The sequence below is a fragment of the Corvus hawaiiensis genome, chromosome 1 (genome assembly GCF_020740725.1).
Source record: "Corvus hawaiiensis isolate bCorHaw1 chromosome 1, bCorHaw1.pri.cur, whole genome shotgun sequence".
NCBI classification, from domain to species: Eukaryota; Metazoa; Chordata; class Aves; order Passeriformes; family Corvidae; genus Corvus; species Corvus hawaiiensis.
In genome coordinates, this window is record NC_063213.1 from 86,477,464 (window position 1) to 86,493,096 (window position 15,633).

The 15,633-nt window shown below is 37.7% G+C and overlaps 1 protein-coding gene and 1 non-coding gene across 17 annotated transcripts in view; both read right to left on the minus strand.

Annotated features, from left to right (window-relative positions):
* The window catches only part of COBL (cordon-bleu WH2 repeat protein), a 206,425-nt gene that overhangs the window by 91,257 nt on the left and 99,535 nt on the right, over nt 1-15,633 (minus strand). For 12 of the 16 annotated variants that reach the window (XM_048312776.1, XM_048312749.1, XM_048312734.1 and 9 more), the window contains 5 exons: nt 14,568-14,778; nt 13,630-13,858; nt 11,465-11,509; nt 9,028-9,122; nt 5,556-5,639 (listed from right to left, as the gene is read on the minus strand). In XM_048312776.1, the coding sequence (XP_048168733.1) occupies nt 5,556-5,639; nt 9,028-9,122; nt 11,465-11,509; nt 13,630-13,858; nt 14,568-14,778 (664 nt within the window). Of the gene's footprint in view, nt 1-5,555; nt 5,640-9,027; nt 9,123-11,464; nt 11,510-13,091; nt 13,294-13,629; nt 13,859-14,567; nt 14,779-15,633 lie in introns of those variants that run through there. The other 4 variants (XM_048312688.1, XM_048312698.1, XM_048312785.1 and 1 more) reach the window with 4 other exon arrangements.
* On the minus strand, nt 15,157-15,226 carry TRNAI-AAU. The gene has a single exon. It is a non-coding gene; the product is annotated as a tRNA-Ile (tRNA).

The window sequence follows — 15,633 nt, forward strand, 5'->3', positions numbered from 1 at the left end:
TCACATGAGTGAAGACAGTTAATATCCTGTAAGTGCACACCACAAAAGGAGGTAGGTACAGCTGCATCTCTCCAGCAGCCATAGTCTGGCTGAAAGGCACCTCCATGGTCTGCTTAATCTCTAACTCTGCTCTGAGACAGAATAAAGTACGTGTAGCTCATCCTCTAGACATTTTTGGAGGTTTTACAGATTAGGTAATGATAAGGATTTCACAGTCATTTTAATAGCATGCTCCCCTGTGAAATTTCCATGCAAATTTTCTCCTTCTCGTATCCAAGTTAAATTTCTATTGCTATATGTAAGGCACATTGCTTCCTGTCCTGCCCTCAGTAGACAAGGACAAATAAAGTTGATCATTAGCATCATTACTACCTACTGAAATTCTCTCAATGCCAGCTCAAGCCTTGGGCAAACCTTTCATCTTACCAAGGCAAGTTAACAGTAATGATTTTTTTTTCCATGGCGTATCACAGGCTATCAAAATAAAACTAACTCTACTGTGATGGTGAGCCTTATGCTGAGATATATGATATTTATTAGATCTCTTTTTCTTCTGATCATGTGAACAGATGCACAAATGAAAATGTTTATATCTTCCCTAGTGTCATCCTCTGACATCTAACTACTGGCTTACAAGCACCCTTTAATGAAAGACTGGGGGGAACAGACCTGTCCACTGCAAGATATTGACAACTTTCCATACTCAGTTTGTTGAGTTTAGTATTTTGCAAACAAAATCACACTAAGCAGAATTGTTTCAAGGCCAGATCACAATCTACATGTTGGACAGTGCATATAGCTCTAACTCTACAAAATGCCAGGATTTGTCCCTGCTAATAACAAATAAACACATCCTGAGCATTGTCAGGAGACCAAGAATGGAGAACGTGAGACCAGGAATTGAAAGCAAATGTGGTTGTCAAACACAAGGAAATATTAAAAATGGATGACTGTTAGCTTCCATTTAGATGACATGGGCAGTATTCTCACTCCTATTACCCTAAACAGCACCTGCCTATGTGACATGAAATCCTTGACAGGATATATTACCTGATCACCTGGAACCTGACATGGTTGAAGAGAAACAACATTCATCTAACTGCACCTGATCCTTCTTTCCAATCATTCTGAACCGAGAAAGTGCATCATGAATGGCTTAACTCCTGCCTTCAACAAGGGCATACAAGTTACAGTTAGAGTACAAGGCACTGAAAAGGTAAATCATACATGTTTTAAAAGCCTTTATATGGAGAAAAAAGTTGTTGCCATCACTTAAGAAGTGATTGCCAAGATTACTAATGCACCTAAATTCTTGATGACTTTTATCAAATATTAGCACGGTACTTTTCTTCTGGAGCACAATCTTGCAATTACACAGGTACTACAAAATAAAAATAAAAACAAAATCCCCCCTCCCCACATCCTAAACATATCTGATAACTGTTTAGTATTTTAAATGACGTTTCTTTTCCTCTTGTAGTTTTGCATATGAACATATGTAATCATAGCAGGACAGACTCATCAAGCAGAGAACTACGGGACTATGTGCTTCATTTAATGAGTTGATTCTGGGCAAAACCTACATTCTGACATACACTGAAGACTCAGTATTTTAAAAATGGTGCTGATGAAGTGCTGATGAAAATCCTCCAACATCACACTGCTGAAGTTCTGTTTGAACTAGAGAAACCTTGTGTGATAAGACTTTGTGCTGAAGTTTCAAAACCTCTGATAAGCGCTCCTGGCTGTACTTCTAAATATTTTTTCCCAAGCTGATATATTACATAAACAAAGTCCACATCAGAGCTACACATCGTTCAGCACTTGGGATGTGCTTTTTTGCTCTTGATTTATGAAAACACAAATGTCCCAAAAATAAAACCAGCTAATTTTAGTACTGTGTTCCAAATACTGTGTTTTAGCTTGATCAACTTATATGAGGACAGTGACACCAAGCGGCAGAGAGGACTCAAGTTCCCTTTTTTTTCCAGCTGTTCTAAACTCCACCTCTGACAGTCTGCCTTCGGCACAGAAAAAGCTGAATACAGATAACAGCACTGTAACTTCCAACTGCTTTATCTGTATGTTGTGTATTTCAATAGCATTTGATTTGTGAAAACTTAACCTGGATATAAAACTCATCTTCTTAGCACAAAACTGATTTTTTTCTCTTCCCAGATTAAGGGAAAGGTATTTCTGCATCATTTACAATACACGGTTGGATTTCGTGTCCTTTACTGGTGTGTGGTGTAATGAACTGGGCACTTTGAGGATTTTCACAGAGAAGTCTTTTCTTGCATTTCTACACCTTCTCTCTAAGCTGTTAACAAATTCTTTTCACCTTTATTTTTGCTGATACTGTGAAAAAATGTCCTTTCACCTCAAGCATAAGTGTTGACTTTGCCATCTTGACTTTGAAAATCTGCTTCTTCATCAATAACTCAAAGTATTTTTAGAGGCATTAATAATTCCAATAATAATTAGATAAATATGGCACGGATAATGTTTTGGTGGTTAAAAAGTGAATATAACTTGTGCTTGAATAAACACTTAAGGGTCTCTTATTTCTTACACTTTTATTCCATTACCTCATATTGCTCAGTTTAAACAAAGAAACAAACCAACTCCAAATCAATACCCAGAATAGAGTCTTTACTTTTTTTCCCCTACAATTCAGTGCACATCACCACCATGTAATAGTGAGAAAAGGACTTAAACTAAACATGTGAAAGCTCATGCCTTTACCTTGGTGATGCCTTAGAATTTAGCTTTTATATTTTTCAGATCCTGTACTGCTTTAGTCCGTAACTCTAAAACTCCATAGCCTGTTAGCTACTGTTCTCCCATTCTGGTTAGACATAACAAACCCTCTCTGGGCCTGAACTCAAAGACACCTTGCTGTCCCAGGCCCTGAAATATGTAAACTAAGCCTCTGGACAGGGGGAGAAAACTTGGGGTAATGACATCTTTACTTGAAATTATAATTGGAGAATTAACCCTGATATGCAAATGGACCAAACTTATGGAAGTGTGAAAAACCCGTGACCCAGGGTCCATCTTGGGTGGAGCCCTCGGGCTCTGTACTTGTAGTGTACATTTATTGAAGGCCCCTCAATAAATACCTGCTTTTATTCTCCTAATCTTGTCTAGCCTCAGTTTTCAGGTAGCCACTCCAAGGCATCATTGGTAGTACTTCAAAAGTTAACTGTTACTTTATGGGCAAAAAAAATTTTCTTGATCCAGTCAGTGTAACTCCTGGTACCGTACCAAAAGCAATGGCAAGATATTTTTCTTTCAGAAATAAAACTGAAACTGCCTTTGGTTCCCATACAGCAAAAGCAAAATACTTTCAAATCACCCAAAACAGTACTAGAAAGCAGACCTGAGGTAAATGCAAAAGAGGAAGCCTCTACGGGATGACATTTTGCCAACAATCCTATCTCAGCAATAAAACTTGTATATAATAATCTCTAAATACATATTTCCCATATTTGGTCATGTAAGATACCACCTAGTTGGAGTAAGGATACTTATGAAGTAAATGAGATCTCTTTTGAACAAGCAGAATAACAAATTACTCAGAATTTGAGGGTCTCAAATCTAGTCCATAAGGAACTGCTAAACTGAACTTTTAAAATTATGATGTGCTTTTTGCTGGTGTTTCCATTTGAATTTTATCTTAATACAAGTTATCTGTGCCAACTATCTATAGCAAGTTTGCAACATTTTAGAATTTTTCACCTAAGGCATCACAATTGTTGAACTTTTTCTTGAATCCCATCTAGCATCTTGAAAGGAGGAACCTTCTGTGTTGCTGAGTGAATCTGTTAGACTTATTTAATACACCTTCTACAAGCTTGAACAGAATAGTACCAAATTCAATGCAACAAAGTTAACACATTCATTTAACTATGTGCTCATGCCTTAGCAGGATTGGTGCTCATACAAATACAGGTGTCAAACCAGAAGTGAAAGACATAAACACTGAACAAGGGCTACATTGTTCTTCAAGATTAATCCCTCTTAAGAAGAAAATGGGAAAAGGTTAAATCCATGACATGGTCATTTAACTGAATAAAAAGAAAACATTTCTACCTCTTCAAGAGTCTTTTCCTCCCTATAACCTGCACCTTTAGAACAGAGTTACACGTTCAAAACAGTTTCGAAAACTTTTTTCATCAATGTCAGAGGAAAAAAAATAGTAATTTACAGTTTGCCCTATAATATTCCCTAGAAAAATAAGGTGATGTCTGTCTTCTGGGGAAAGCACCACACACCTTTATCATCATAATGTTGCTTGTAATTCCTACCCTTCCTTCTTTTCTAGTACTTGGGTATCAAGATATTGAGATTAATTTATAATGGCAGTGAATACAAACCACAAAATTATTTTATTTTGGCAAAGCTTGTGATGCTTTTTCTATACTTTTACTTAGTCTATTTCAATTACACAGTCACCCTCTTCTAGGACTTTCTTTTAGTAAGAGAGATCTATTAACCTTTATAGTGTTGCCCAAATTTTTAGTATCATAAGCAGCTTTCCCATTTCAGTAATCTTTCATTATGAAATCTTCAGAGATTTGCAGAGTATGGTGTTTTTACACTTCACAGCCAATCAATTTTCTATCTATTTCTCCTTTTGGACTCCTTTTATATAACTCTTTTCATCTGGGATTTTTTCTCTTACTCTTCCATTTTTTCCATAATTTCCTGTCACCCTTCTCTGTGGCTACTGGGTTCTATATTTTGCATATCTGCACTCCTTTTCCAAAGATCTGTTTATGAAAGGGGGATTCAGAGCTGAACCTGACATTTCAGACTTCTATCACACAATCAGAGTCTTCTCCAGGTTTTGAAAATATGGCAACAAAAAGCCAAGTAATTTTAAAAAGTAATAAAAAGATGTGCCATTTATTATGATTACTATACCACCAGAACCACCTTATATTTAGGATTCCCACTTCCTAATTTGATACCTTCCTATTTAGACCCTCATAAATTGGTAGGCTGTCAGTCACTTAAAAATGTTTCTAAATGTGATTCACAGGATTTTAGTACCCCAAATGCTACTGAGGTACTTCACAAAAATCCTGTTTTTTCCAGTGTTTACTCTTCACCCCCAAGCTCCTTATGAAACAAATAGAATGCTGCCATGCTGCAGAAGTCAGATAAAGGGATGAAAAGGAAAGGTGTGGTTTTATAAGAAAAGCTCCCTTTAAATATTGTGGGTAAGGCAAACATTCTCTTGCATCATGCAGTACTGTCACTGCATGTCACAACACCTATGTTCCTCTTTCTCACAACTGCTTAGACTCTAACATTGAAAGAAACTTTATTTATAGTGAAGCTAGCAAGTTTTATTTGAAGACAAGGCATTACATTTTAACTTCATGAAGATATGTGAACTGTGCACTCACATAATGAAGCCTGCTAAAGCACAAGCTATTTCTACTTCTACTTGGCTAAGCATTAGGAAAAGCAGTGGTTTCTGGTTAATTCAAACTGCAGGATCTAATAAGAATGCAATAGCATCGACAAGCTGTGTTAGTACTTACATCCAAGCTGCCTTCACTTGTAGATGCAGAACTAAAAACATCCTCCTCACCACAATCTCTGTTCATCCTCAAGTATTCTTCTGTCTGCAACACAAACAAGTGTCCTACACAGCAGCAGCAAAGGAAACAAAACTGCAAAAACATGCCAGAACAAAATACCAAACCCCATCACAGAACTGTCTCAGTAGTGCTGGATCTGACTGCTGAGAAACTCTGAAGTAGTCTGCAAAATACTCTGATTCAGGCAAGTAGCTAAGAAAGCCATCAGCAAAGATGTAAGAACAAGAATACAAAGAAAAAATTCTTGGGCCAGGATAAAAATAGGGAGTAACTAATTCCTGTAATATCAGGGACCAGACTGCTAGTCTCTGCTGTACCCACAGACACAAGGGAACAAGCAGGGAGCTCCTTTCTTGCCACTTCTCCACGAAGGAACTGTTTCTGTGCACTAGCACATATCTTACTTAAGCCTAGATCCCATGACTGTCTGCACAGCACCTCTGCTCCACTGGATTGCTTAGCAGTGCCAATTTGATCTGGATTTAGCCTCGGGCAAACGACTACACTTAACATCAAAAAGAAATGGAGTTCATGCCACCTTTATGGTTTTTATGCCAGCTGCAGGAGAACAGAGGGTAACTGATCCAGCATAAAATTAGAATGGAGAGAACAAGATGATACCTGATCTGGAATTAAGCCTGCCAGTACAAAGTTAACCAAAGAAATACTTTTAACAAATTTGTACCAGCCACGAGAATAGGACTTTGCTTTCATTCTGTGTCACAGTGTTTTCAATATAACGGAAAGTTTTTTTTAGAAAAGTTAGATCTGGTGTATTGTCATACCACAATTACTGCTCTCAGTGAGCCAGCTAAGAAAAAAGGCATGTGCGTGGGCATGGAAATCTGAGCGTAGGCCTGTAGTGTGCACTGACACCTGATACAGAACAGTTTGCAACCCAGGCTAACACTCTTCTTCCTTCCCTTGCAAAAGAAATTGCCTTCCCCTTGCAAATGCCTGCAAGTCTGCAGTCCTACTACTGTGCAGGACGTTGAACAATTATTCCTATCAAATAGTTCTAAAATAGAAACTATGTATGACCACATACACTCTCCTCACCGCTGCAAATTATAATGCAAACAAACAAACAAAAATGAATAAATACGCAGAACCATGGGGTATTTGTGGCTATTTACTCCCCCATAAGCCTTGTGGGGGAGTAAAAATATAAAAATAGCCATAAAGAGAAGAGTTTAGGCACCCTGGGGTTTTGATTCCAGTTCCCTGAAATCATAAGGCATCCTATCATCTAATCCCTTCATAAACCTACCACATCCTTTATTAAAAGACCTTTATTAATGTGCCCTCATCCTGCTAAGTCTGTTCAGCAGTTTCACTGCTGTTTTGGTTAGAAATCTTTCGCAATAGCAAGTCAGATATATTACGCTTTGTTAACACCTGCTTGCTCCTGTGTGCTGTTCTGTTCTTCAGTTTTCAGTAATTCTTCTACCTATTGTGCTTCAAATTCCCACAGGTTTGTATTAAAAAGGCAACAGTGACTTCCTTGCTCGACTAAACAAAGTGACTGATTTGTTTCTTTTCCTACAGAGTAACTGCCATTTGAAAGTAAGTGTCCAATAAAGAAATGACCAAGAAAAATCAATTAACTTGTCAGAACTAGAGGCAAGAAAGACATAGACCTTTTCCTCAGATTTAGAAGCTGTTTTTCATACTTGTTTGTACAGTTCCTACTTTTTCCCGGGTCAAATACTATTTTGAATTTAATTAATCCTCAATATCCTTAGCATCCATTAAAATTAGTGTTTTAAAAACCTCAGAGTATCACCTCCTTTGATTAACAACCAAGAGAAAGAGAACAAAAAAAAAACAGAGGAGCTTACAATCTTTGAACACATTTTCAACTCTGCTGTGAGAAACTCACTGCAGTAAGCCCTGAATTAGGATGCTTCACAGCAACTTTTTCTAAGGTTGTAAGCATTAATACTTTAAAAGTTAAAACTGATCTGCTTCAGGAGTTAGAACTGCAAGAACACAGACTTCACACCCAAGTTCAGTAAAATGGAATGAGAGGACAAAGTATGATGCATAAACTGCATGCTGTAATGTGTTTGGTTCTTCCAGAGGAATTACAGCTCTAGAGGCTCAGGCTGAGCTCCCTTGTTTATTTGATTCTTCTGAGCAGATACAGCATTATTGCTCCAGTTACACTTTTGTTCCCTTCTAAATAGGAAGTATTTTCTTGCAGTGCAAAACCACTCTGAAAGTGTGTTTAGGGTTCTTATCTCATAAAATACAGCTTCCGTGTGTCCCTTGTAAGATATTAAGAATAGTTCAGCATCTCTGACAAACAAGTGTCCAAGTGTCCTATGACAAAAATAGGTTTTCCAACACAGTAATTCACAATGTCCGTAAAGGAATCTATTCCCTGGCAAAAGCACTACAAATTTGATCATGAACAAAAAGGCAGAGAACTATGAGAGATTTTGAACAGCTTTTATAGTTTTGAGAATGTGACTGAGAAGACTAGGTAAGTAAAACACCTGTCCATTTACAAGCAAATGTTTCTTACTGCCAGTTAATCAGATACACATTTTATAAGTCCACTCCAAAAGCCTTGGAGGGTTCTTTAAACTAGATAAAAGAAAATTCTGTTTTTCCTCTGACATGCCAGAGTATTAAATACTTTACAACCAAAATCAGTTAACATTAATATTTTTAACAAAGGATGCAAAAAGTATGAAGTTAAAAGCCCACTATTTTCCCTATGTTCCTGATTCAGAAAGTTCTTCTGTATTTTATTCCTGAGATAAATGAAAACATTCCTCATAAATGCATGTCAACAGAATTATTTTATACAGTATTTCTTCCCTAAATTTTCCAGTTCAAGAATACAAACAAAGTTAAAAATGGCTAACATGTCCCCCAGCAGACACTGATCCTTCAGTTCAGTATTGCAAGTTATTTCTTCTACACCTGATTCATCGGCTTTACAGACTTGGAGATGGCAATAGTGTGACTGCATAGAGCTTCCAAGAGGTATAAATGCTTTAAAAGAGATTATCACCCACGCACAGAAGAGGTCATAAGACACATCTACTTGATAATTAAATTGTTCTGTACTACATCAGTCCTTTCATAAATGCATTTTACAATATGAGCACTACTAATAAGCAGACACAGGTTGCTTGAAGCTACTGCCCTTTTTTAACACCTACTGAACTCACAGCATTAAAAAAAAATAAAGTAAATGGTCAACGTGCTTGACTCCTTCAATAAGCAGGTGATATCTCCATCACACTGCGCTGATCACACAGAGCTCATGCACCTGTTAACAGATTACTTTCTGTAAGGAAAGGGACGGCTGGCCAAACAAATGCTGCCATCCACAGACATAACAGATCTGGAAAGAAATAAATTCTCTTTAGTGAGCAGTACACTGCTGAACACTTACCTTGCTGCTTCTTCTATCAGCATTAAACAATCCCAAAAGTCTTGTCTTTTCTTTCTCTATTGCATCACTGCTTACTGAAGCCTTTCGATTTGGTTCTGAAACAATTTTAATGGAATAGTTGTTACACTTTTGAAATAAAGATTCAGAACATGAGTATTTTAAAACACCCTGGTTTAATTCTGGATTTTTATGAGCTGGAGATGTTATGGACTGGATTATCTAAGTAACTGCCAGATCCTGCACTTACTTTGTCATTAAACTTTCATTTGTTCTGAGTATGCTCCAAAATCTAATGGAGACAAATGGAATAATTCAACAAACTTCACTAAATTTTCAATCAAAATTAAATAACCCTTATTAAAGGCAAAACATGAGAAAATTGTTTATGACTTCACATATGCTTGTTAGATGTATCACTTAAATCTCATAGAGTACTGTAATACTAAAAACCCTAAACACTTAATAAAAGATATAATGGTGAGTATCTTCAACAATTCACAGGTGTGACAATACTGTGAAGTTAAATGACAGATTCTCAGTGTGTAATTTGGATAAAGCTCTGTAAAAAGAGGAAAAAAGACCTTCCCCTTGGAAATAGGGCCCTCCTTGGAACTTGAACTAGCTGGTTGTGGTCACCTTTCTTATCTTGGTGCTTTTACTTCAGGTGGGAAAAGAGGGGAGTTTATAGGTATTTCAGGCTGTAAGAGCTCAAATGTGTCTTCCTTGAACCTGCTTAAGAAATTGTATGAGTTCTCATACCATTTTGTAGCCCTTCAACTTCCCCCTTCAGTTTCTCATCCACAAACTGGATGAGCAAAATGACACACTCATGCATTACAGCAAACAACATTACCCATTTAGTAAACAGATGATAAAGCGCTCTCGCTTTTTAAAATGGACTCTGCATAATGCTATAAATATTTCCTCCTGATTCCAAGCACATCAGAGTATTCCACTAGCATTCAAAAAGTTTAATTCACAGGAAAAAAAACCAACTTTCTCTTGTAAATATTTATTTAATAACAATTAAAACTCAAATTCAAAATTACTTGCTTGTTCACACAAAATAAAGGTTTACTTCACCAAAAAAACCTCATCCCAGAACTCTTGTGAACTCATTTGCATAACATATGAAGTGATTTTCACACACATCACTTTTGCATATAAACAATCTCACGTGTCAGAAGGTGGGTGTTAAACACATACAACGAACAAAAAGGAAAACAGGGAGAAACTATCCTTAAGAAAGGTTGCAACTGCACTGCAAACAAATACAATAATGAATTCATGCTTTTCTTAAATCCTAAGCACTACCTATGCTTGTATGCTGGTTTCTTGCTTGGGGCTGGGCTGTGACTAGATTGTGATTCCTTTACTTGCACAATCTTCAACCATAAACAATGCTGCAGAAAGGCTAACGTAGCACCTGCTCATCCACATTGAACATTGTGTAATACCAATGAACTGGGAATTAAGTAAAGCATATAACATCAAAATAATGAGTCTTTATTAATCTGTATAGTTTTTTCTTAAACAAATACACTAGCTATTCCATCTACTATTGATTGCCGTGTAAGAGGAAGCCACAGCAAGTAATGACAGAGGATTAGGGGGAATAGAGCTGGCATTAGTGAAGCTAAGAGGCCATGAACTAAGATTTGCTCAATGGCTGTCACCTATTGGAGGTGGGCTTCCATCATACAAATTTAAATAAGTTATCCAGCTTTTCTTCAGTTATGTTGTGTCTGCTAGTAATGCAAAGAAGTAAACCTGGTTAGAAATCAACCATACCTTTCTTGAGGATAATTACTTTAAGCAATGTTAAAACAGACTCAATAGGGAAAGGATATACTAAATACACACATTCTCTATTTGACTGGAAGCAGAAGCACCAATATAATCCAACCCCAACTACTGTAACAATTCAGAAGTCAGCATCTTTTCAGTTACCCAATGTGAATGTATACATTTGATATTAAAATGCTTTGCTGCATGTAAATTGAAATCAGTGGAAGATCTCACAGACATCAAAATATTCTGCCTTTGCTACTAAATAATTTTTTTTCCCAAGAGACCTCTGAAATGTTAGTAACTGTGAAATTTAACTAATCATGATTTAGGTAAACTGAACGGGCTTAGGATCTGTATAGACATACCACACCACAAAAGAGTTAAATGGCAGAATTTGTTACTTGCTGGCATTTTAATGGCTATTACTGAAGAGACAGTATGCACAGAATGTGTTTGTTCTTAGCAGAAGCACAAGACATACAAGCAACACTTTGGAAAGACAACACTGATCAAAAATAGCTTGTTTTTCTACAGCATTTTACTTGACATTCTTAAAGATTTATCTACCAAACCCACATTAAACATAGAGTGAAGTGAAAGAGTTAAACACAGAGTGAAGTTTTCTCTCAGCAGCATTGTACAGTACCTCTATAGTTCAGAGAAGGTTCAGACTGAGTTTTTGATGGAGGAACTGGAAGAGGCAAGCAATGAAAGGATAAGAGAAAACACATTAAAGTTCTAATACAGCCTTGTAAGGCACAATAGTCAGTAATTAGTCCTAGCACCTTTTTTCCTAAGCATTACAGAAAAAAAATGTTGACCGACAACAGAGATGCGGAGCTCTACTGAAGCAGTTTAGCTGCATTTGTATTAATTCCTGGTTCACTCAGGAAGCTGCTTCAACTGCTAAATCAAATTAAGTAAGCAGGTGGCAGCAGAGCTTCCCTTTTAATAATCCTTCAGCTCTTGGTGTTTTCTGTTTCAGGCAAGGAAAGAGTGAAGAGTTTTTCTAGAATCTGCTCTTACAAGAACAGCCTATGGCTTTCAGCATCTCTGATGCCTTACTTGTTAGTGGGAATGTGTTTAAAAAATCTATTTTCTGTTAACTAAACAGGCTAGATACCCACTCAATGCACAAGTCACAGACCAACTGCTACTGAAAACAGTGGGTTTATTCCTCTTGGAGATTACAAATTAGAACACTGAAGAAGAAATATCCTGAAAAAAAGGAAAAATTCTTGTAAATTTACATTTACTGTGCATTTACTGGTTTTCTCAGACACCATGGTGCAGAGTAAGAGGAAAGCATAAAAAATTGAATTATACTCAGGATCAGGGGGATTTTATCACAATGACAGGAAAGGAATACTGAAAGGTTAAAAAAGAACAGAATACAAAAAAAAAGTTGATGTAGAGAGCAGCACACTATGATGTGTAGATCTTTGTGGGTCCCTTCCAGCTCAACATATTCTCTGATTCCGTGATAATTTGCTGCTATAATCCCAGCCCTGTAGTGAAGTCTTGGTTTTGACTGTATAGGAACAACCAAAATTTGAGGACCAACACTGCACCAGCATACACACTGCCACTTCCATTTGAAAGGAAAGACTTTCATGAAGGCTTATGATAATTACTCTATAGGCTGTCCCCGAAGCACGTTGAATGAATCCTGTTGAATACACTCCACGTTCGATATGTTGCTCCAAAATGGTTAGCTTAATTACAGTAAACATGTATGGAAAAAAACAAACATGCAACTGAGTTATGACATGCTGTCAGCCTCTTCTTGGAACATCCTACCAATTCAAAAGAAAAGGAGATATCTAGTTTACTTAGAAGTCCAAACTCACTGAAATTTGACTCACACAGAGGTAGAACTGTCACTTACCAAAGAGTTGGAAAGAAGAGACAGAATGTCAGCATAAATAAATAATTTTATAAATAAAAAATAAGCCTACAGCTCAGCACCTACAAGAATGATGTTATCTAAACAATAAATAAGGACATTTACTGTGCTGGAAGTGATAGCAATTGAGAACAAACTGAAGGAGACAATTTTAATGAATATCACTTTCTGACCTCAAAGGAAGTAGTGCTTGTCAATGTGTATTTTGAAAGCAGCTATATTTTAAAGCACATCATAGAATTATGTTATTTGAATACATAATCAGGCTGATAAAACTCAACTCCAAGAAGCTGCTACTACAGTTCTGTCTATGAGAACAGAAAGCAAGGATAGGTAAACATGAGAACAAAATTTTAAATACAAATACCTCTTAGCTCTTCTTCACTAAACCGTCAATAACTTTGCTCTTTGGAGGAACCGTCTCTGATCCTATCCAGTCTGTTTCTCATAAGCCCTGCTCTGTCGCCTCTGCCTCTCGGCTTTCACAGCTGCCATGACTATGGCATGTCTCTTCTTTCCTTCTCTCCAACCCACAGCACAGGTAGGTGACAGACTCTGTCTGGAAGAGGCCCCTTGTATTACGCACACCTCTACTGACAGCAGCTCTGGGACATAGCAAAGCTCCTCCCTTTGCCCTGCCCCAGACCAACCTGCACCCTGCCAGAGTCCAGCCCAGCCTGGCGCAAGGCCCAAGAGCAACCAAGGACGGCTGGGCACGTTGCTGACCTGGCTGCTGCTCTGGGCACAGCTCACTGAACAAACCCGTGCTGCTCTCTGGACTGAGATCTCACTCTGCTGTTTCAGCTGGACCCCAAAAGAATGGCAGCACAAATGCTTTCAAGTTGCCCATAATGTTGTTGTCACATCATATAACCCTGCAGTGACTGCTTTCAGTCTTGGCTCACCTTTTTTTCTGTCCCAGGCATACAGCTCCTTTATCCCTAGCTCCTCCAAGGACTTGGTAAGCTCTAGCTCTTCCCCAGTTATGCCATCTCGCAGAAGAACAATGTGCTCTTGACTGACTTCACACTTCTCACAAATAGCTGGGATGATGTTGTGGAGAGGCACCTCTGGACTAACTCGAACCACAGCCTTCTGTGTCTTCAGGTAGTTCACTACCAGCCTCACAGATTTCTGCAGAAACAAACACAAAGTCTCAGTCTCCCTTCTGTGATGGAAAGGTCCTCTTACAATGAAAAAGGCACTGGGGATTTCCGTATTGTCTTGACTATTCCCAGGCAAACTTACCCCACACTGCAGAAAATACTATTTAAAAAATTAACATCTCAGACCTCTCGTTCCACTAAGGAGACATTCACAAGAACAAGCGAAGAAGGAAAAGGAATCAGAGGCAAATGTAATGTAAATGTTAACAAGCCCTATCTGAAAGATGGGAGGGTATAAACAGATATAGCTATTACGAATAATAAAAAATTTCAGCAAACATTTGGAAAACGACTACTTCTCAATCATCACTATACTGTGAAATATATTTATTAATGATCAGTCTTCTCCCATATCTTCAGTGAAGATGGTACAAAAAATATCACCAAAACACTATCTCCACACAAGCCCACAACACTCATTTCAGCCATTACTGCAATTTTCAATCACCCCAATCTTCAGATTTCCATCTATCCAACCACATGCAACATAATATTTTGTATAAATGTCTAGACTAGCATCTGTCAATCTACATGCAAAACAGTTAAACTAATAAAGCAGGTTATAATCAATCACAAGTAATTCCCACCTGGTTTAAAGATAAAAAGATTGCAAGAACTGAAATCATAGGAATGAAATGGTGTTTCATGGCACCATTTTAGCCCTACAGAGTACTGACCTCAGGGACCCTTGGCAGAGGTCGCTTTGCCTTCTCTTCGGGAATCTTCTCTTTCAGAAGTACTGTCTGTACATCCAGTGCTCCTATCAAAGTGTTTGGCTTGTAACTCAGAACTTGTTGAGTTCCCGAAGACTTTAGTTCAAGACTATGTTGGGATGGATTTAAGCGATACTGGCTGCATAAATCAACCAGTACATCCATCACAGCTTTACTACAAGGAAGAAGACATTCACTATTAGCATGAGAAAAAACAGTTGCTACAAAATTTACCTCAGTTTTAAGATGGGGGGTAAAAGACAACACAAGCTGTAGATGTGTCACTAGTTAACCATCTCTGGGATGGAACAGTGCTAGTGCTTTGAAATGTTAAACAGATCAGATAAAATGATAGGAATTAAAATTCACACTTCAGTGTCTGTTTATGAGCTCACAACTAACACTCACAATGAGGCAAACAGCGCCAATCATAGTACTAACAAACATAAGTCAAGAGAAGACAAAGTTCATTTTATTTATTTTCAGACCACAGATCTCAGAATATTCTGAGTTGGAAGGGACCCACAAGGATCAAGTCCAACTCGTAAGTAAATGGCCCATGTGGGGATTGAACCCACAACGTTGGTGTCATTAGCACCATGCTCTGACCAACTGAGCTAACCTGGGGGTCATAATGTACTAAATCCATACATTAAACTCTCCAGTTCAAATTCTGTTCTTTAACATGAAGACAAGATAGGAATAAATTATGAACTCACAGTGCAGTGAACTCTACCTAGATTTGAACAATCACATAACTCAAAATGGAGCACTTAAATCTGGAGCAAATGGTAGATGGGGTTTATTTTTCCAGTTTACAACTTTGAGTTCTCCAAATCCATTTGACACCAGCAATACTTTCCAGTACAAGAGATCCTGTTCATACTTATTTTGGTGAAGATATTAACCCTGAAAAAACCACCTGGTTTTGAGTGTCTGCATTATCAGTAACTCTTACTGTAGTATGATTCCTAAACCATGAGGTTTCAAAAGAGTCAGCAACTGTCCCTCTCATTTCGTGCCTCTGCAC